We start from the raw sequence: 23,254 nt of genomic DNA on the forward strand, positions 1-23,254 counted from the left end.
TCTATTTTCATAAGGCAAAAACTTGGTTTGATTTTAGGTCTTTCTCCTTTTCTAATATATCCATTCAAAGCTATAAATTTCCTTCTAAGCACTGCTTTTGTTGCATTCCTCAGATTTTTTAAGTTGGTATTCATTTTCAATTAGTTAAAAATATTTAAAATTTCTCCTGAGATTTCTTCTGTGACTCATGTTATTTAGAAGTGCTTGTCTAATCTCTACGCATTTTGGGACTTTCAAGTTATCTTTCTGTTATTAATTTCCAGTTTAATTCCATTTTGGTCTGAGAGCAGATATTGTATGATTTCTATTCTTTCATATTTCTTTGTGTTTTAGGCCCCAGCATGCAGTCTATCTTGGTGAATCTTCCATGTGTACTTGAGAAGCATGTATATTCTGCTGTTGTTGGATGAAGTCGTCTATAGATGTCAATTATATCCAGTTGACTGAGGGCGTTGTTGAGCTCAACTGTGTCCTTACCGAAGTTCTGCCTGCTGGATCTGTCGGTTTCTGATAGAGGGATGTTGAAGGCTCCACCAACGAGAGTGGATTCATCTATTTCTCTGTGCTGTTCTATCAGTTTTTGTCTCACGTGGTTTAACACACTGTCATTAGGTGCACACACATTAAGAACTGTCATGTCTTCTTGGAGAACTGACACCTTTATCACTACGTAATGCCTTTCTTTATCCCTGATAACTTTCCTTGCTTTGAATTCTGCTCTGTCTAAAATTAATATAGCTACTTCTGCTTTCTTTTGATTAGTGTTATCATGGTATATTTTTCTCCATCCATTTACTTTAAATCTTTATATGTCTTGATATTTATAGTGGATTTCTTGTAGACAACATATAATTGGATCCATTGTTATGATCCACTCTGACAATCTCTGACATTTAATTGGTGTTTTTAGGCCACTGATATATTTGGATTAATATTTACCATATTTGTTACTGTTTTCTATTTGTTGCCCTTGTCCTTTATTCCTGTTTTTGTCTTCACTCTTTTTCTCTCTTTTGTGGTTTTAATTGAGCATTTTGATTCCATTTTTTCTCCCTTCTTAGCTTATTGGTTATACTTCTTTTTTAACTTATTTTCTTGGTTTTCCCAGAGCTCCCAAAACACACTTACAACTAATCAAGTCCACTCTCACATGACACCATACCTCTTCATGGGTAGTGTGAGTACTTTATAATAATAAAAGAATCCTAATTCTTCCCTTCCCTCCCTACTATCGTCACTGTCATTCATTTCACTTATATAAAAGCATACACAAGCATATATACATGTATACACACACACACACATATATGCTTATGCATGCTTATATATGTGTACATATAATGTTATGTGCATAAAATATGCACATAAGCATACACAATCAAATACATTGTTGCTATTATTATTTTGAACAAACTGTTCAATCAATTAAGAATAAGAAAAATTAGTTTTTACTTTACCTTCACTTATTCCTTCTCTGATGTTCTTCCTTTCTTTATGTAGATCTGAATTTCTCACCTATATTATTTTCTGTCTCTCTAAAGAACTTTTTTTTTTTTTTTGCTGAGGAAGATTCTCCCTGAGCCAATATCTGTGCCAATCTTCCTCTATTTTGTATGTGGGTCGCTGCCTCAGCATAGTCGCTGACAAGCGGTGTAGGTCCACGCCTAGGAACCAAACCCATGAACCTGGGCCACTGAAGTGGAGCCCATGAACTTAACCACTAGGCCATGGGTCCAGCCCCTAAAGAGTTTCTTTTAATGTGTCTTTCAAGGCAGGTCTGCTGGCAACAAATTCTCTCAAGCTTTGTTTGTCTGAGAAAGTCATTATTCCTCCTCTAACTTTTGAAAGATAATTTTGCAGGGTACGGAATTCTAGGTTGGTGGCTTTTTTCTCTCAATACTTTAAATACTTTACTCCATTCTCTTCATGCCTGCATGGTTTCTGAGGAGAAGAATGATGTAATTCTTTTCTTTGTTCCTCTGGCTTCTTTCAGAGTTACCTTTGATTTTGTGCAGTTTGAGTAAGATAGGTCTGGTGCAGCTTTTTTTTTTTGGCATTCATTCTGCTTGGTGTTCTCTGAACTTCCTGGATCCTTGGTTTTGGTTTCCGATATTAATTTGGGAAAATTCTCAGTCATTATTGTTTCAAATATTTCTTCTGTTCCCTTTTCTCTTTCTTCTCCTGGTATTCCCATTACACATATATTATACCTTTTGTAGTTGTTCCACAGTCCTTGGATTTCCATTGTCTTATTTAGTCTTTGTTCTCTTTGCTTTTCAGTTTTGGAGATTACCTGGAGATATTCTCAAGCTTGGAGATTCTTTCCTTAGCTACGACCAGTCATTCAATAAGCCCATCAAAGGCATTCTTCATTTCTGTTACAGTGATTTTGACCTCTAGCATTTCTTTTTGATTCCTTCTTAGGATTTCATCTCTCTGCTTACATTGCCCATCTGTCCTTGCACCCTGTTTACTTTATTCATTAGACCCTTAGCATATTAATCATGGTTGTTTTAAATTCCTGGTCTGATAATTCCAACATCTCTGTCATGTCTGGTTCTGATGCTTGCTCTGCTTCTTCAAATTGTGTTTTTTGCCTTGTCATTTTTTCTTGATAGCCTGGCATGATGAACTGGGTAAAAGGAACTGCTGTAAATAGGCCTTTAGTGAAGTGGTGGTGATGTATGGGGGAGAGGAAGCATTCTTTAGTCCTGTAATGCATTCTCAGTCTTTAAGTGAGCCTGTCATTCTGGGGTGTGAACTTCACAAGTGTTTCTCTATATTTTTCTCCCCCATTAGGTGGGACAGGATGGCTAGAGTGGCTGGAGTTGGGTATTTCCCTTCCCTGAGGTCAGTTAGGCTCTGATAATAACCCAGCAGTTTAGACTCTGGTTAACTAGTTTCCACTGATGTGGGCCTCATTAAGAACAGAGCTCTGATGCGTTTCAAGTCGGTTCCTTTTCCACTCCCCCTGTTAGAAGTTCGAGGAGACTTTTACCTGATATGAACTGTCAGAACCTGGTTGAGCTCCTGGAGGTAAATCTCACAAAATTGTGGAGGCCCTCCTAAGACTAGGTCCCTGGAGTTTCTAATTCTCAGCGCTGCCCACACTGAGCCTCCGGCAGTTCATCAATTACTGTTCAGTCTTTCCTGCCCCAGCACTGATCCTGCAGCTGTGTCTGCTCACGAGCTGTTGCTCTGTTAAACCATGACGCCCTGTATTTGCCTGTCTGTCTCTCCAAGTTGCGGGGGCCGAGGTTTGCCCTGTGTCTTGGACTTTCTTAAAGATCCAGGAAAAGTTATTGATTTTCAGCCTGTTTAGCTTTTTATTTGTTAGGATGAAGCAGCAACTTCCAAGCTCCTTACATGTGGAATTGGAAACTGCCATGCAGAACTGGGAACTGGTATAATTTTTAAATTTGTATATCATTTGATTTCTATGTAATATTATTATCTCACGTTTGCATGCCAAAAAATGAGTTAAAACTCAATGGATGTACATTTCTGCTCATTTCTTGCAGTTTTTGCTTTAACTACTTCAATGCTACATTATTAGGAGCATAAAGTTCATAGCTCTTTCACTGTGGATTATAACTTTCATCAATATAATATTATCAGCTTTATCACATTAAGGACTTTTTCCCATCAAACATTACTTGATTGGATATTAAGCTGACTTTTGTTTTTTTATTTCTCACTCTTCTCTCTTAATATTTACTTTTATACACAACTCTTTTAAATACAATATAGGTGAATTTTATAGTTCGGTTCAGTCTGAGAATTTTATGTTCTTAGGAGATATTTATTTATATTCATTCTTGTATGAGGTGTGTGGTTTAATAAAAATATATATATTTGGTCTTTGTCTTCAGCTAGGTACAGAGCAACAAAACCCTCGGAATTTCCTGAGTGATAGATGTGTCTTTTGTTATTCATAACCAGCCCATTTCAACCATGCCTGAATTTATGCTAATGAGGTGACACTTAGTGGGCCCAGAGCTAGTTTCAGAATTGGGGCTGGTCCCCAGAAGAACCAAACATGTAATGAGAGGGTTGGGACTTTGAGAACCCAGTGAGGTGAGAGGGGCTGGAACTGAGTTCAATCACCAATGGCTAATGATTTAATCAATCACGCCTCCATAATGACGCCTCCATAAAAACTGTTAAAAGACAGGGTTTGAGGAGCTTCCAAATTGGTTAATACATCCACATGCCAGGAGGGTGGTGCACACCAACTCCACAGAGATAGAGGCTGAGGACCTTTCAGGATCTTACCCTATGTACCTCTGGCTGTTCACCTGTGTCCTTTATGATAAACTATAGTGGTAAGTATAGTGTTTTCCTGAGTTCTGTAAGTCATTCTACCAAATTATTGAACCCAGAGGAAGGAGTCTTGGGGCCCCCCAAATTTATACTTAGCCAGGCAGAATTTATAGTTGGCTTGCAGAAGGGTAGCCTGGACATCCCATTTGCAGGTGGGATCTGAAGTGGGAGCCGTGTGGTGGGATTAAGTTCTTAAGCTGAGAGTATACACTAAGTCCGGGAATTAGTGTGAGAATTGAATTGAATTTTTGGACACCCTGTTGGTGTCAGAGAATTGGTATGGGAAAAGCACACATTTAGTGTCAGAAAAAAGACAAAGGTGTTTTAGTTTTGTTAGTGTGAGCCTTATGAAATTGACGTTTTTGTAGGTCAAACAGAATATTAGCAATTATATACATTTCAACATATACTTATGTCACCTGATATTAGGGTTTCTGTTTTTTATGCTTCCTTTCTAGGATGAAACTTGTGCTCTTCTCCAAACATGTCTGCTCTCAGCTGTTCAGGTACATGGTAGGATGACATTTCCTGGTCCCCTTGTAGTTAGGAGGGCCATGGGATGAATAATGGCCACGGAGTTGTAAGTGTGTCACTTCCACGTTGAGTTGTTTAAATGGCTGTGCAAACCCTTTCAGAACACTCTCTCCCTCTTAGACGGCAACTGACAACACTGAGATGGTGGCTGTTTGTCACCCAGGACCCACAGTGACTACAATAGCAGAGCATGTCATGAACTATTAGTTCAATGAGCAAAATACAATCATTTGTTTAAGCCCCTGAGATTTGGGGGGTTGTTTGTTATCACAATATAACCTATTGTATCCTGACCTATTTTCTGTCCACGTTGTTTTCTCAGTTTCTTTACTGTATAAACAATATACCTTTGCTTCCACGTGCTCAAGTTGTCATGGGAAATAAGAAACGGAGGGAGGAATTTAAGACGCCAAGTCATTTAGACTAATTCTCTTCATATATTTTAGGAAGGGAAAGCAGACTGTAGATACATTCAATTCTTAACCACAGTAATTATTTCTTACCGACAACAGATACACTATTTAAGAAAAGCAAAGAGCAAAATTTTGATATTCACGCATTTTATCATTCCTTTGTGTTTTGTGAATGACAAATAATGGAAAAGAAATGTAAAATGTGAAGAAATATGAGCTTAAATTAAAAAAAAATTATAATGCTAGAGAGAATAGCTTCTTTTTTCTTCCTCTTCTTGTTTGGCTCCCCCTGCCTCCCTCCCTTCTTCTCTCTTGCCTAGTATTTTCTCCTTATATTTTCACTACAGATAACAGAGTTCAGAGTATTTCAGCAATCAGATGGCTTGCTGTGCAGTGCTATTCGTGACAAGAATATTCATAATTTTCTATAATTCTTTGTGTTTACTAGTAAATTAATGGAAACCTTCACTTATATATCTGTAAGAGCCAGAGGTCTCTTTGAAGTTTTTAGATGCTTCAGTAAAATTATTTCTTCTCTGAGAAAATAACAACCAATTTTCCCCTCTTTAGAATGTGGCAATTAAATTATATTCTTTCTTTTATTGCACAGGTTAAGTAGTATCAGGAAATGCAGATGAGAAAAAATTATTGAAAATCCTACCAGGCATCAGTAACTACTCTTGTCATTTTGGTATCTAGTCTGTTAAATGCAACTTTTACATACAGACAACTAACCTGCTCTTTTCAACAAACGTAGAGTGTGACTGTGGAGGCAACTGCTCTCACCGAGGTCAAGCCGTGTACAAGGGGTTGCATAAGAGGCTATGGATGTGAATGTGAAGCGGGAAGAGCCCGGATGGGGAAGTGGACAGAAGGGGGATATAAAGATGAACAAGGATAACGGTCCTGCTCATCTCCCAGAGCTGGTGGCATTTATTGATACAATATCTTTGTTCTATTTATAGTAGCCATTCAGAGGAAACAAAGGAGGAAATGGCGTTTTTAACTATAACGTTATTATTTTTAATAGTCTGTTTCCCCCTTAGAATGCATGTTAACCTCATTAATGGATTGAAGACTCTTTAGAGGAGAAAACTACATCTTATATTTTCATAGCTTGCTTCCAGCAAGGCAACTGCTAACTTATTACAGACTCATTTGAAGACATCATAACATCGGGGAAAGAACAGGAATTCTGGAGTCACAAAGACCGGCTCTGAGTCTCGCCTCCACCTCAGTAGTTATGGGCTCCTGGAAAGGGACCATGCCTTCTCTGAGTCTCAGTTTCCTCAGATGCGAAATAATATCATCCGCACGTTGTAGGCTGCTGTGAATGTTGAATCAGATGTTAAATATCTGACGTGTAAACATTATTCAACGACTGACAGCTATTGTTTTCTCTCTGACTTCCTTGTAGCTTCAAATACTGATTAATTTCTTGAGATTTGTAGATTTTGCTGGCTAATTTGGTTAGGCAAGGAATCAGCAAATAACACTGAAAAATAAAAATCTGCCAGTTATGGATTTGTTATAAAACAGAACCACTAGTGATGGGCTCTTCACCATCACAAGATAAAATGGATATGGCAGAAATTCAGGCGACCTCTGAAATCTGAGTGGTAATTCTGTCAACAGCCGCTCGTTAAGAAATCACATCACTGGCATGGAATAAAACACTTCTGGCTTCACTGCCGGCTGGTGTGGTCATTCCTCCTGTTTAACTAAAGGTGCCATGTAACTGGGGGGGAACCTGTAACTCGTGCCACTTGTTCCAGGAGTCATAGAGCTCCCTCGTCCTGAGGCCCCACCAGTGGCAGCCAGGACACAAGTGTTCAGCTGCCTTGATGGTGGGGCAGAGCTTCCGAGGGTCACTAGAGGGCAGCAAACAGGTGGGGAGTCTCCAACGGGACGACAAAAAGAGACGCCAGTGATGCTCCTCAGGAAAAGGGGTTCTGCCCTACTTAGAGAACATACTTGGGATGCTACGCAGAGCACAGCAACAAAGCTGGTGTTCTGGATACAAGGTTTTTAAGGAAAAAGGCAATTTCATCTACATCCAAGACTGAATCTATCTTCTCTCTATGCCAATAACCTGCAAATATTTATCTCCTGCCCAAACCTCTCTTCTGAGTCCCAAGTCCCTGTATCCATGTGAGTGTCTCAGTCTCCTGCAACACATTATCTTTATATTTTCCCATAGGCAACTTAGTGAAATGGTCAGGAACACATTCCCTGGAGTCAGATCGTCACCTCTCTCCATCTTCACTGATAGCATCTGAATCCAAGCCACCATCATTTCTCACCCGGACCATTCGTATGCCTCCTGTTCTCTCCTCAGGTACTCTGGTGTCCCTCTCCTCTATCTAGAATTTTAAGAGTTTTTCAAAACACAAATCTGTTTAAATAATCCCTGCTGCTTAAAATTCTTGACAATCTTCCCATTTGTCTTAGAATGAAAACAAAAAATCCATATTGTGGCTTGTAAAGGCTAGTTTGGCTCCTATATTTTCCTTGATATCTGTGTTATGCCTACCTTGGACCTTTCAGTTTTTCCACATGACGTGCCTTCTCTTGCCACAGGGCCTTTGCACACCTGGAACATCCTCCCTACTCTGTGCCTACTTAACATCTCATCCTTCAGATCTTAGCTCAGGTGACACTTTCTTAAGGAAGCCTTTCTTAACCCCTTGACTAGGTCATATCCTCCATTATTAGTCCTCAGAGCATGGTGCATTTTTCCTCCACACAACCTTTCTCAGTTTAAGATATCTTCCCATTGTCTTTCGACTTTAATTGTGCCTGATAAGAAGTCAGCCATTATTTTTGTCATTGTTGCCGTGTATGTAATACAGTCTGTCATTTTTTCCTTTGGCTGCTTTTATATTTTCTTTGATTTTTTTTGGTTTTTAGAACTTTGACTATGATGTGCCTAAGTGTGGTATCCTCTGTATTTCTACTACTTGGAATTCACCGAGATCTTGGATCTGTGGACTGATATTTTCCCTTCATATCTGAAAATTTTCAGAGTTATTTCTTTAACTACATTTTTTGGCCCATTTTCTCTGTCTTTTCATTCTGGAAGGATTCCAAGTAGATGTATGTTAGACCACGTGACAGGTCACTGATGACCTGTAAAGTGTTTTACAATATTTTCCTCTCCGTGCTTTAGTTTCAACAATATCTATTAACCAGTCTTCAAGTTCTCTGATCTTTTCTTTCACAGTTTCTACTCTTCTGTTAGGCTCATTGCCATAGACTGAATGTCTGTGTCCCCCCAAATTCATATGTTGAAACCTAATCCCCAATAGGATGGTATTAGATAGACCCTTTGGGAGATGATAAAGTCACAAGGGTGGAGCTTTCATAAATGGAATTAGTGCCCTTATAAAAGGGGCCCCAGAGAGATCCCTCATCCCTTCTACCATATGGGGTTACAGGTAAAAATGGCTATCAATCAGACACCAAATTTCCCAGCCTCCAAAACCGTGAGCAATAAATTTCTGTTGTTTATAAGCCACTCATTCTATAATATTCTGTTATAGCAGCCCAAACAGACTGAGACATCCATCTAATGTATTTGTTTATTTCAGATGTCTTATTTTTAGTCTAGAATTTCTATTTGGTTCCTTTTTAAAGTTTCCATTTTCTCTGCTGAGATTCTTCATCTATTCATCCATGCTAGCATGTTTTTCAGCAAATCCTTGAAGATGCTTACAAGAGATGTTTTAAAATCCTTCTCTGCTAGTTCTGATGTCTGGTTCATCTGTGCCAGCTTCCACTGATAGATTTTGTCTCTTGATTTACCACACTTTCTTGCTTCTTTGCATGTTTTATAATTTTACAAATTATATATTGAACAATGTTTATGTAAGAACAATGGAGACTAAAGTCTACTGTTGTTTGTTTTGTTTCCCATTACTGTGCCAGCTCTTTCCTATATCTGGAGGTTAAGACGAGGAAGTGATCATTCTTATTTTAGTAAGAGCTGAGTTGGTCTAAAACTAGGCTGTATCTCCCACTGCTAAGTGTAGAAATTTTCTATCCTAGCATTCACCCTACAGAAGCCACTCCCCACCCTCAGCAATTTAACTGCTGCTCAGCTCACCAAATTTGCCTCTGCTAGTTTCAACACCACAAAAAGTCTCTTTCTGCCTATCAGTTATGCCAGGGCCAATGACAACTCTTATAAGCACAGGTAGGTTAACAAGTAAATGTGACATTTTCAATCTTACTTGGCTCCTGCTAGATCAAGCGGACTGTTTCCAACTTTCCTGGGCCAATACATCAAAAAGAATCTTGAGTCTGTCCTTCTTGTCTATATTCTCATTCAACAACTATGCCAGCTTAGTCCAGTTTTGGAGCCATTCTTGACAAAGATCTACCTGTCAATGAAGTCTGTAATTAGTCCCAGAATCCAGCATCTGTATGCCCCTGAGCTTCACATTGGAATGCTACACTAGAAAGGACACGGCATTTGTAGTTAAACTAACCTGAGTTTGAATGCTAGCTCCACTACTGTTTATACACATGACGCTGGCATCTTATTAAACTTTCTGAGTCCCAGTTTTTTAATCCATAAAATAGGGAGGACAATAGCTGCCTCATAGGATTAGGAAGATTAAAGAGCATTTAATAATTAATGAGCACTTAATGAAATCTTGCCAGGTACCTGCTATTGTACCAAGTGCTTCGCCCATGCTATCTCATTTAAACCTCACAATGTTCTTTGCAATGAGTCATAATATTACTATTTCCATTTATACACGAAAAAAATGAGTTTTATGGAGGTAAAGTAACTTGCCTCAGGTCATAAGTCAGCAGTGGTAAAACATGGATATAGACTTTAATAATCTTGAGCATGAGCCTATAGTCTTTATCCACCATGCTGAAATTCCTAGTACTTCTTGACCCTCAACACGGTGCTTTTACTATTAATAGTTAATATCATTAAAATTCATAATGCAAATAAAATGAATCCACATCAAGTTTGCTTGGTCTATATGACTACGACCTGTCTTGGTTTTCCACCTCTGTGCCACTGGAGGTTTGCCGCTATCCCTCCATCAGAGTTAGAACTCTGACCTAGACCCCATGCCTCTTGCTTCGGGCCCTAACCTGTCCTGATAACATCACCCTCCTTGCCGGGAAAGCAGAAGCCTGCTCAACCGCTTAGATGAGCAATTCCCAGAGTGTAGCCAAGGAATCATGAGTAGATGATACGTTAAAAAAAATGCTATAGAAATACTGCATTTCTAAATCCCCCTCTTGTCACATATTAAACACTCTGAGATGTCCTGCAGCGAAGAAATCAGATTAAGTTTGTTTAAACCACTGTTCCCCACGCTTACTTGACCACAGAACCCTTTTGTGAACACCTACTAATATGTCACCTTGGAATATGATCCCATATGCTGTATTTAAGTAGACGTCTGTTTGTGTTTTATTCGTTTAGGTGGCCTCACTGATTACTTAAAGCAGTAATCAGTTCAAGCTCACAGAATGAATGAATAATGGAAAGAATGAGCAAATACCTAGTAGTAACCATTGTAACACAAACTGTTAATTCTGGAACAAGAAGAGAGTAGACATTTTTCCTTTTTTTTCTTTCCTGATTTCTCTATCAATTATACTAAAATGTATAGATAGATTAGATCTCGGGTTGAAATTAAGCCTTAGACAGCATAAATGGAACCAAACCTGAGATTTGCAATACATTACCTATATACATTTCTTTGCTTTTGGGGGGGGGGGTGGGAAGGGGGTAGCCATACGCAGAGAAGGGGGATAAAGAATAGAAGGCTCCTTTCTAGGAAATGTTGCTTTTAGTGCAGTAGCTTTTACGTAATGAATCACTCCCTTGGCACACATTAGGCCAATGTATTACTTATTAATTACTCCAGTATTTCACTGCGGTATTATTAATCAGGAGAAATTACTATGGTGCTCATCTTTTACTCTATTATATATTCTCACTTGGCTTAAACTGTATATTCCTCCTCTTACAGTGCCCAGTACGCCTATTCTGCCACACACAGCTTTCTGACCAACACACTAACTCTTCACGTTTACTATTTTGAGTAGTATGATAAAGCAAATAGCCAATCATTATTATTTTCCTTGGAGACTTTCGAAATATTTATGGATATAAATAATATAGACCTAGAGTGTACAATAACTTGAAGAGCAACTGCCCAGAGAAAAGAGTCAAAATTTACCTACCTAATAAAGGAGATGCTATGCAAGGTAATGAGCAGTGCACTTTAAAAATTAAGAAGATGGTTCTAGAAAAGACCAACCAAAAAGTATTAGCTTGTTTTATCTTTCCTAGCTCTTCATATTAAGTGATGAGGTCAGATTTTCTTGGAAGCAGATGACATCAATTTTTATAATAAGGAAGAGAAATCTTCCTCTCTTACCTAATTACCTACAATTCATATTTCACTTCCTCAAAACATCGCTTCCTCAGGGACACTTCCTGAATCCTGGTCCAGGTAAAATTCTCCTTTATGAGTGCTCATAGAGCTATATTCTTTTCCTTCAGAATACCCCTATCACCTATGATTTGAGTGGCTTTTCGCCTTCACTAGACAGTAAGCCTGGAAAATCTGGGCTGGCTTTGCTCACATTTTATTCCCTCTACCTATAACCGCATCTGGCCCAGAGTAGGCACTCCACAAATATTTATGAATAAATAATAGTACATAATTGTTGAATAAATCTTGCTGTATGCCATGGTGACGAAAGTTCTCAAAAGGAGGCAATATAGTATCTGAAACAGTACTTGACTCCTCATTTTGATTTCAAACTCTTTTGCTTGGAAGTAAAGTTCCAGATGAGGAGTCAATATAAGTGTTAGCAACGTGGATCCCACTGGGCACACCTATGGAGCTTTTAGATGCCATAATTCTTAAATAATATAGACTTGAGGTTCTAATTTTTAATTTACCATATTGATTCACTAGGACATTGTGCTTCCCCTTCTTGACTTGTATTTTTCATACATGAATACAATAAAGAAATGGAGAATGAATTATTGGACTGAGTGTACAGACGCTATTGGGCAATCCAGTAAGGAATGACAAAGTGATCTGAGAGAGAGTAATTAAATACCCCTCCTTCTAGTGACACCAAAGCATCTTAGGAGTATAAGTGATCGTGGTGGAGATGAGTTTAGATGGATAACAGTTACAGTTGGTTCTGGCGTTTTCAAGAAAGCAGAGAGTGGCCATTTCTCTGGGAGGTAGGACAAGTGCAGAAAGAGAGAAGAGAGATGATAATTCAGTGGAGGTGGAGCTTAGAGGGATCTGGCTCCTCACACACTTTCATGCATTATGTTCCAGGAGAGCTGAAGGCTGAAGCCTCTGCTGAAGAAAAACAATGGTGGAGGAGGCAGGGAGGTCTCTGTTGAGGTTCCTGTGAGGACGGTGTCAGCAGATTGCATATTGACTTAATGTTTGATAGTGTGCTTTCTAGCACATTCTGCTAAACTCTTTGAAGGAACTTTCTAGTAATAGCGCTTGTCTAGCATGTCAGATATTTCCAAGTGGGCTTGGAAAGTAGAAAAGTGCCATCTGGCAATATTTCATAAAACTAATTACCTGTGGGAATTCATGAGAAATTGCAGATACAAGCTGTACAATACAGAGTTAGTGGACCATGCCATATTTTCCTCTCTCTAACAATTACCTAAATTATGTTATTTTTCACTTAAGTGGGCCTTTATTATCTTGCCCTGAGTGGTCATTGATTCTCCATTGAAAAAAAGGATCTTCTGTGTTTGGTCGCCTCAGATTTCAAAAGACCTGAAGATAAGACTAAATTGGAGCCTGACTCAGGAAACATAGATATTTCCCAGACAATTGTTAATCTAACCGGGGGAGATTCCTTAGCAGTCAATCAAGAAGATTTGCCTGGAAAATTCCCCTTCTATGAGCTGTTGGAAGAAAGATAGCAGTCTTTCTACATGTAGCCAGAGTCCAAAGGCCTGAACCCCATTCCGGGTTGCTCAGTGGGCAGCCTTAAGCAAGCCCCTTGTTTCTCTGTTTCCTTCAAGTTCATGTGATAGCTTTTAAGACTGCAGAGGATGTCAAAGGAGATGACATATGTTAATGCGCTTAGAAAACAAAGAACTGAACAAGATAAAACAGCATTATCAAAAGGGTGGATTCAAGCCTAGTGTGGAGCTACCAGCAGACATAATAAAATAATCATATTTATTCTGACAATTTATGTTATTGGGCTTCTCTTCAGACCCATATATAAAATAAAGCTCATATTTCAGAAGAAAGGATGTAGACTTGTCCATATCCAATGGTGTCTAAATGGTGCCTGCATCACCATCATCATCACTACTAACACCACCATCATCTTCATCATCATCATCATCATCATCACTATCATCATCATTATCACCATCATCATCATCATCATCACCACTAATGTTGAGCAACTACTATGTGCCAGGCATGTGACAGGATCTTTCCTGTCAGGCTACCATTAAATTCTCCCAAAACCCCACCAGGCAGCTCTGTTATTATCCTCGTTTTAGAAAAGGGGAGCTAGAAGCTTCAAGAAATTCCCAGTGGTTTCCAAACTCAGTTGTGCGTCAAAATGACCTGAGGATTTTTTTTTAAATGCAAATGCCTGGGTCTCACCAGAAAGGTACCGAACCAGGGTCTCTATTGGGGAATCCTAGGGAGCTGAAACTTTATTTCCAAGCTCTACAGATGATTCTACTGAGCAGGTGGGTTTGCAAATGACTGGGCTAAGTCACTTCCCCAAGGTCACATAGCTGGGAGCAAAGCTGGACCCGAACCCACGTTGGCCATCGGACACCCGTGTCAGCTCTTAACCACTTCCATCTTACCTGACTGGCAATAACAATCTATTTGATTTAACAACTGTCTTTTAGTGACTTTAATTGGTTTTCCACATTCTACATTCACTGTTAAACTACACTGCAAGATTACTTTTTCCCCTAATGACCATTTAGAGGCTTATGATGAATGACTTAGTTCCCAAGGATACTTTATACTGTGGCCAAGTGGTAATGATATGGTGGCATTTACACATAGCTGAATACAATAACTACCAAAGATTACGATCACAAAATGCGTAGGTCTGTGTCTCACTTTTGGAACTCATAATCAATGATCAGAGAATGTCTATTCATTGTTGAAAGAGTTTTGCACAAGAGGGTGGAGATGACATGGAAGGGAGCGGGCTCAGGGCAGTGGAAGAAGCCTGTGCACAGACTGGACAGTGGGAGAAGCCAGTGCTTCTCCTACTTAAAGGTCCTCATTAATTCCCTGGGAATCATATTAAAATGTGCATACTGATGTAGCATTTCCAAAGTGGGCCTGACAATCTGCATTTCTAACTCCCAGCTGATGCTAAAGCTGCTGGTTCCTGGTATAGGCCACTGCAGCCCTGGGGCACCAATGAAGAGATCCACTCTCAAGAATGAGCACAGGCCTGGTCAGTGGGTATGACTGACCTTCACTGACGGGGATACTGATTGGGGCAAAAAGTTGGGGAGGACACTCAGAGATGTGCTTCCGACATATGCAACAGCGGGGAAGGCAGTGCTCAGCAAAGAATCTATTATCTATTGTAGAGTAGGGAAGTGTTACTCATTTAAGTAAAAAGTACACTTGAACCTTGATTAGAGGGCTTGCAAACATATGGTTATGGCAGTTACGTACATTTGGAAACAGTCTGTATAAGTCAAATGAGTGAATTCTAGGCCCACACTGGGTCAACGAGCTGAGACAAGGAGGAGGGCACTCCTGAATGCCGACAGTCTTGGGAGGTGAGCCGAGGATCCCATGGCACGTGCCCCATGGAGCACGGGGTCTAGCTCAGAGGACACTGCCTCTTCCAATCCCTAAGGCCACACCCCCTCCTGTCAGGTAAAGAATGGCATGGTACTCTAAAAAGCCAAACAGAAGTGAAATAAATGGTCATTGGGAAAAATAGCATGTGCTTTGGCTAATTGCATTTTGGGGAAGGGAAAGTCTGGGGAGGATTTGGTGGGTGGAATTGCATAAGGGACAAAAGATGAAATAACCAGAGAATGGGCCTGAGTTTTAATTAGGCAGGAGGATAACGAACCCATAACTCCAAGAGCATCTCAGTTATTTAGACCTCCAACTGTTGTGAGTGGAAATGTAGGAGGCGTTGTGAGTTGCACTGAGTCCCCTGCTCCACTAGGCTATGTGAAAGCAATCTGGGACTGCAAGAGGGATCCTTCTTCGACTAGATGGCTTCCCTGACTTAGCCTGGGACTGTGACGGCTTAGTACCTTGACAGCCCCTGGCAGCCCGCAAAGAGTCAAACCTACATAAAGCGATTGGGAGAGAAGAAGGAGAGAGCCCCACAGTGCCCATCCAGTCAGAAGGGGTCCCTGACACTGGAGACATCACTGCCCCGGGCATTGCAGGGTTGGCATCAGAACAGGAGGAGACAAGGGCTGTCTTCAGGAGGAGGTGAGCTGAGTGAGAACAATGACAATCTGAAGGTCACATGCCCCTCTGACCTAACAGGGACCTCCTTACTCAGCTCCCGTCAAATGCTGCCAAGCACAATGTGGGCCCAGTGCTGCAAGAGCTTTGGAATTTTTTCAAGAGAAGCTAAGATTCTGAATTTTTATATAAAATTTTCTGTTTTTTAATTGTCATCAACAAAATCAAAGCCAAAAGAACCCCCCAAAACTACCTGCAGCCAAACAAAGTAACCTCATTAGGAGTGTAGAGGTAGTGAGCTCTGGGCTGTGTTTTTAGGCAAGTGCAGAGCCAGCATGGGTTTTGGGGACTGTACCCAGGAGGGGGGCAGTGGCAGAGCAGAATCAGGGTGTTCCAGGCTCTCCCTTCTCCACCCAGCCTCACCCTGCTCTCTCTTGCCTTTTACCGCTTCCCGGTTCCTGACATCATATTATACAGTTATCTGTGATTTTCATTTCCGAACAAGCCCCTCCCCCCAACCAGAATGAAATCTCCATGAGGACAGGGGCCTATCTGTTCACGGCTGTATCCCCAACACCTCGACTGCGTCTGATTCGTGGTAGATGCCCAATAAATAGGTGCTAAGTGACTAACGAATGACTGGTCCATGCCTCTGTGTCGAACATCCAAGCCAGGGTGAGCTTGTGTCACAGGGCTCTTATTCCAGGGTCTAATTCCTAGCAGTCCATGGGGTTGCTTTGGGTCAGAGCAACCCAGGAGAATCTCTATCCAAAAACTTTAAGGAAAATAAAATCCTCCCAAATCCCACTGCTACTTTGTAAAATGAGAAAAAAAAGTCTGCAAGAGAGAAAGGCAAATACACATCTACTCGTGGTATATATTTAGCTGTGATCATGAAAATACTGATTTGCTGTTTGAAATCGTGTAAAGCGAGAACCTTCGTTAAGGAAGGCACAGCTAGGCAAACAGACCTGAGACCCGTATCTGCTGACACACAGTGCTGTGTGGAGGCTGCTGCAGGACACCAGCGATGCCGTGTTCTTTAAGAATTCTGCACAACGCAAACGGCATGAAGGGAAAAAAAGCAATGCCAGGGGACTTCTAGTTCTTGCTGAAAAAGAAAATTCTAGGCTCTAAATCCGGCACTCCCAAGCAAGAGAAGCATCTCATCTGGGGCTGCGTATAAAGCTGGCACTCCTTTGCTTAAACAAAACCAGTTACTATACACTCCATCACATAAGCAAAGCTCAAAACAGTTAGCTACACACTCATGCTTTTGGCCACCTGCTGTCTGAGGAAAACAGCTCTGCAATGTGCATGCCCCAGTTTAAGCCAATCTTTGAACTCCACACAAAAGCATCCTTCCTCTACCTGTCTCACTTTCTAGAGCTGAGTCCACAAAGGGACTAGAAATACATTTCCCTTTAAGTGAGAAAAAATATGTTTAAAGGACAGTCCAGACCTTTTAGAAAAGCACTTACTTTGAAAGAACAGGACAGATTATGTATTCAAAACAAGACACCTTCTAAAGAGCAGACTGAGAAGCTGTTCAGTGCCATGGCCTTGCTCTGTGCTCGCGGCTCTGGTCTTGTTGGGCATGGTTAACAGAAAGGTTTGAGCCTGAGTGGCCTGGTCCTCTGGGGCTGCTGCGTCAGGATGACGCTCAGAACAATTATTGGGACAGGCTGTGAGCAAGTCAGCAGGACAGTTTTATTTATGTGCTGAGATTGCTGCTTCCTAATGGGAAAATACTGGTGGCAGAGCTCCCTCCAGGTATCAGGCAGAGCCAAGCTTCCCCAGATGCTCCGAGTCCTGAGGGAGGTGGGGAGGGGGGCGCTCATCTCCTGCTGGGCAGAGGGCAAGCAGTCTCTGAAGGAGGCATCTTTGTCAGGTCAGACCCCTTCCAGAATAACCCAAGGCTATTGGTCTCCTTGATGTAGTTCCTTGACTCTGCCAAGGGCATGACTCAGCTCACTCCTTCGCAGTGCCGGACCACACTATTTCTCTCTCCTAGTCCCGTAAAGCTGAATGGGAGGCGGTGACTGAGAAGAGCTGGGGGAGGCCACGGTGGTCCCCGACTCAGTGGGGTCTAGAGCTGTGGCTTCACATGCAGGGAGATTTAGTGCTTATCTCTTCAGTAGTTATTGCAACACAGTGGCTGAGGACTCCAGAAACTGAAAATGATTGGGGGTGGGGGTAAGGAGGAGAGGAGGAGGGGAAAGCGGAAGGGGAGGAGGAGGAGGAAGGAAGGAGAGGAGAAGGAAGGGGAGGAGGGAGAGTGGGAGGGGGAGGAGGACTGGGGCAGAAGGAAGGTGGCAGTCAGCCTTTCAATTCAGTGTCCAAATCAACAAATGTAGAGAACTAATGATGTGCTGATTTTCTATTGGTGTCAAGATGAGAAATTGTGGGGCAGAATTAAAGGCTTCCGATGACTTCTTCCATTTTTGCCTATATGATACTACAACTGAAAAGCAAGACAGAGATATAGTGGATATTTAGGGAGGCTGGCTGTGGGCTTCAGATGCCCAAGGATCCATGCCTGTGTCTACTAATACACTGGATACAGAGCTCACCACCAAGGACAGGAGGGGGTGGGGATAAGGAGCAGGAAACCTTGGGATCACCTTCAGTTTGGAATATTTGAGCGAGAACAACAAAGTGATGGAGCCATATGATTTCCTTTATCATACAGAGTTTGGGGTCAAGAGGAAGGAAATGATCCGGAACATTCTATATCAGGAGTCATGAGCAGACATGAGGCTGAGTGGAGTATGGGGCTGAGTCTGGGGCTCGCCTGAGCCCTGCCGTCTCTGGGCGATCTTGGATACCACACAACCTCTCTGGGCTGCACTGTCTACAGGAGAAGTTTTCAAGGTTCCTCAAATCTGAATCCCCTATTCTTCCATGCCTTGCCACCTCACACATGTCCTGACACAGAGAGAAATCTAAGGAGCTATGTTTTCCTCCCTCCTTCTTCCATTTGCCTCCCTCCTTCCACATAAAGCAGTGAATTTCAGCAAAGGACCACATTTTAAAACTGCCTCCCTACTCAAGCTGCTTCTAACCAAATTCTGGAGAGCCCCAAAAAACTGATTTTCTAAAGTTTTGGGGAGTGTGGCAGACATAGCAATGAGCTGCTTAGATGCACCTTTAAGAAAGGACTCATTGCCCAGCTGCTAGGAGGGTGTCAGCTGACAATGCCAACTCCTTCAGGTCCGCCTCAACTTTTGAGGTTGGTCTGGTCTTCTTAGGGTGCCCTGAGCCAGGTGTGGGTATAAGGGCTTGGCCGTTCCCACCCAACGGGGGTATCTCTAAACAGACAGACTTGGCTCCTTAGGGCCATTGGACTGGAAGAGATTCTGTCAGGCTGTAGCCCTCGCACGATTCTATGTCCTCCCTTTTTCTTCACAGGCTTCATTTGTCTCTCACACAACCAGCATCTATGTCCCAGGGGACCTGACAGACCCAGAGATGCTAGTCACTGTAACACGTAAACTCTGTTTATTTATCCAAAAAGGATCTTTGACAGGCTTCAGGAAACCTCTTGTTGCTCGAAGATCTGCAGAATAGATTTCTTTTCCATTCTCTTATTCACAGACACACAGAGGCTTCGTTCCCATCAGTTTTAGCTAGGGGTTCTCAATTAGGGGCGCATATAAGAATAACTTCAGAGACTTTTTCAAAATGCGAATGCCCAGGCTTCACATGCAAAGCTATACTTGGTTGAGATGTACCCCTGGTTGAGAACCACTGGTTTTAGCATTGAATTCCCCCTGGTGTGGGCCTCTTCCAGAGAGGAGCATTCATCCTGAGGATCATTCTAGAAGCTGAAAAGCGTATCTGGATTAAATAGTCAATTAAGGGATCCCTAATTCCTCTCCAGATATTTTTATAAGTCCAGCTACTAATGCTGCAGATTCGTTTCCTAGCATGGGGAATCATCTTGGAAAATAATACAGAGAGGCGGAGGAAACCTTGGGCTCACTTGCAATTTTGAAGATATAAGCAAAAAATACAAAAGTTATGGGGCCATGAGAGTTCCTTTATCATGTGGGGTTTGGGGCAAGGAGTTTTGATTGACTTTCACGGACACTGGGAATACAGTGGCCGTGTTCTGTCCCTTCAGGTTTCTAGTGTCCTCACAGGGCAGGAGGTTGGGGTCATGCTATTATTTCACCACGTGAGTCGTTCGGGAACATCATTCATGAGCTCCGCCTCCTCTCTCCTGTCGATCAGAGTGCATCACTCACATAAATGTCAAGGGAGAGCACTGGGCCGTTGTGTTTCCTGGACCACTGAGTAAAACCCCCTGAGATTACATGTGTGCACATTTAGCTCTGCTGTGAGAGTCAAGGAGTTTTATTTCCAGGCAAGGCTTATATCTGAAGACGCACATGAACTGACGTTCTCTAAGACAGAGAAGCCCCAACTTTCCAAGGATAGTAGTCCTGGAAAGAGGAAAGCGGGGCATTCTCCAGGAATGTGACATGCACCCCAAGGCAACCACTTGGTATTTTAAAAAGGCTTCTCACTGTATCTTTGCAGTGACAATTCAGAGAGAATTAAAGAGACAATTGTCTTAAAGAGACAATTCAGAAGCCCCAGGGAATGTAGCAGACGAGAGTGCTGGGCACCGGGGAGAGCATTCTCTTAGCAGAGGTCAAGCCGTCCCCAGATGGGCAAGACTGGGGGCTGAGTAGCTGAGTGCACCTGGAGAAATCAAGCCTCTGCTGGAGTACAACAAATTGGGATGCACAGTAAGAAGGAGAGTACTCACAGCCACTGTCCTGTGACTGTCCCTGGACGTTTGGCAGCACATGGTTTAGTACTAATTTAATGCTTCCTGAATACAACACAGAAAATGCGCATTCTCTAGTGCATTACTCTAATCTCACCAATTAAGAAAGCCCCCTCGGGATAGGTTGGAAGCAGTGCCCTGTGGTGGAAGAGAAGCCCCCAGTCTGAGGGTTGCCCACCCGGAGCTGATGAAAACCAGGCCGCTCCCTGACCCTCTCATGGCTGGCTTCCTTCTCCTGACTATGGGCGACTTCGAGGACGAGCTGAACACGCATGTGGATACACGTGGTAAATCTGCAAAGCGCTATGCAGAAGCGAGCTTTTCTTTATTTCTTAAACAAAAGCCTCACTCACGGATTGGCTGAGTGCAGTTTCCCAGACAGCACTAGGCTATGGATGGGGATTCCAGCTCAGACAGGCCTCATTTGCATCCCTGCTTCCCACTTACCCTGAGGGATGCTGGGGCAGTGACTTAGCCACTGTGGCCCAGTTCCCGCATACACAGATGGGAACAACGGTCACACCTACCTCTTCAGATGGCTGTGAGCAGAGAGGAACTCACGCAGGAAAAGCATCCAACACAAATCATGATGCATCGTGTCCAGTTAATGTGAGCTGTGATTACTGTAAACCAGGACTGCCACCAGAAGTTGTAAAATTGTGAAATATGGGAAGCAGGGGGCTTACAGGCAAGTTTGAGGGGAGCTGGGGGAAAGCCCTTGACCCTAGGAAAGCCACTCAGCAGCAAGAAGGCCCCTTCTAAGAAACTGGCAACCTCCTGGAGGCTGAGCCGGCTGACTCTGAGTCAGCAGAAGAAATCGTCTCTCTGGTCTCCAGGCGTTTTTCCGTGTGTCTGTATCAACTGCCAGGTAATTACCCCCAGCCCAGCAGAGCTCTCGGCTGCAATTTTGGAAGGACCATCATAGCAGGTTTGTTTCCAGGTACAAATTCACTTGTGACAACTGTACGTTCACATCACACAAGAAGAACTTGACATGCAAAGAACATCATCTCAAAATGGAGCACAGTCGAATCGGGGTGGATGCAGGCAGTGGGAAGGGTGAGTGATGGATCTCAAATGTCAGGGCCGCACTTGAGAGAATTCCTGGGCTGGGGACTGCCATGGGCTCTGGGCTGAGGCACATTCCATTATGAGTGGAGTGGGTTTATAATGGAATGACATGGATGGGTTCTTATAATCAGAAAAACACACTGACCTTCACACTACACAGGTGCAGCAGCATAATGACCCACCACGTGTACGCGCATCAATTCCTGGGGAAAGTCCAACGAGGTTAACTCAGTGTGTATCCCAAGCAAACAAAGTCAGCGACATTACCCACGTGAAGAACCTTGCGCCCCCACCCCCACCAAGACACCTGGCTTGCGCAACCGACAGGGACAAGGAAAAATTACACAAGGATCATCTCATTTTGAGAAAATGGACAAAATGTAGCAAGCAACATTATTTTATGCCATCAATAATTTGATTTGGATTTTAAAATCTACCTTTAAGGAGTAAGAACCATGAGTTTTGAAAAACATTTTTTTTTTCCTTTTAAGGAAACAAGGATTTTGTGTGGGGTCTGGGGAGAGGGGAAGTTCTGTTACCCTAGCTTTCTGAAAAAACCACCTAAAAGCATCCTCAGATAAGCTTCACTTATAAGACCCCCTCAACCACAAAGGAACCGGATCCACAGTCAAACTGCTGAAACATGACTGACTCATCTCGGCGCCTTTCTCACTCAGGCATTTCCCCAGATGTGAAAGATTCACGAGGGAGCACTGTCCCCTTACATGTCTTGTCCAGCAGAGTATCGCCCCAAAAGGCAATCACTAGTCACATCATCAGCACTTTCATACAGAGAAGCCATGTCAAAAATTAGGATAAAGAATTTGAACAGAAAGATGCCAGGCATAGGAAGATTGCTGATGGTATTAAGGGTCCACATAATGCAGGTATCACTTTGGTTCATGAATCTTTATTCTGATTTTATAGACTCATCTTCCTCTGAAGTCAAAGTTGCTATGAAAGTAATCAATATGGCCTTATTCCAGAAGAAAGCAGTATATGATGTCAGCTTTCCAAAACCCCAGTGACATCTGAAGCTTTGCTGACAAATGAGTTCGTGTAAGAAACAAGTCGCAAGCTTGCATTCTGGGTGCACAGATTATGTTCTCATCCCTGATCTGAGCAGATTTGAATAGGAGAGAGAGAGAATTCAACATCCACGTACTAAGATCCTGCTCTATGCCCAACCCCATGCTGGGCGCTACTTGGCTTCTCAGTGGTGAGGGAACCGTGTAGCGTGCCCTCCGGAGGCCCTTTGCCCTGTCATGACCACTGGCTGCCCAGCTGCTCCTCAGGCTGCCCCAGCTCTGCTCCATTTGCAGGCTCTTCCATGTTGGAGGTCCTCAGATCCTCATATGTTCACACTAGGGGTCCGTATTCCCATGCATGGTCTCAATTACTGCCTGAACATTGACAACTCCAAAATTTCTGTGACAGCTCAGAGCTCTTGTCTGAAGTCCAAACCTAACACCCACTAGGACTTCTCACAGCCCCCCAGACACAGTGCAAAAGCAACTCAGGATCTTCATCCTCAACCCTGATCCTCTCCCCAGAAGCTCAGACTCAGAAATGGCTGCTCACCCTCTGGGTCTTCCTGGCAGGAACTCGGGAGCTCATCTCAACTCCTCTTTCTCCCCCAGCCCATCCTCTTC

General features: G+C 42.5%; 1 protein-coding gene across 1 annotated transcript in view; it reads right to left on the minus strand.

The window, feature by feature from the left end:
- HECW1 (HECT, C2 and WW domain containing E3 ubiquitin protein ligase 1) overlaps positions 1–23,254 on the minus strand; it is a 392,878-nt gene that overhangs the window by 256,995 nt on the left and 112,629 nt on the right. The window contains exon 2 of the mRNA XM_070504453.1: positions 21,748–21,805. Coding sequence (XP_070360554.1) covers positions 21,748–21,774 — 27 coding nt within the window. The 5' untranslated portion in view covers positions 21,775–21,805. The remainder of the gene's footprint in view (positions 1–21,747; positions 21,806–23,254) is intronic.

Source organism: Equus asinus, chromosome 1 (genome assembly GCF_041296235.1).
Source record: "Equus asinus isolate D_3611 breed Donkey chromosome 1, EquAss-T2T_v2, whole genome shotgun sequence".
Lineage (NCBI taxonomy): Eukaryota > Metazoa > Chordata > Mammalia > Perissodactyla > Equidae > Equus > Equus asinus.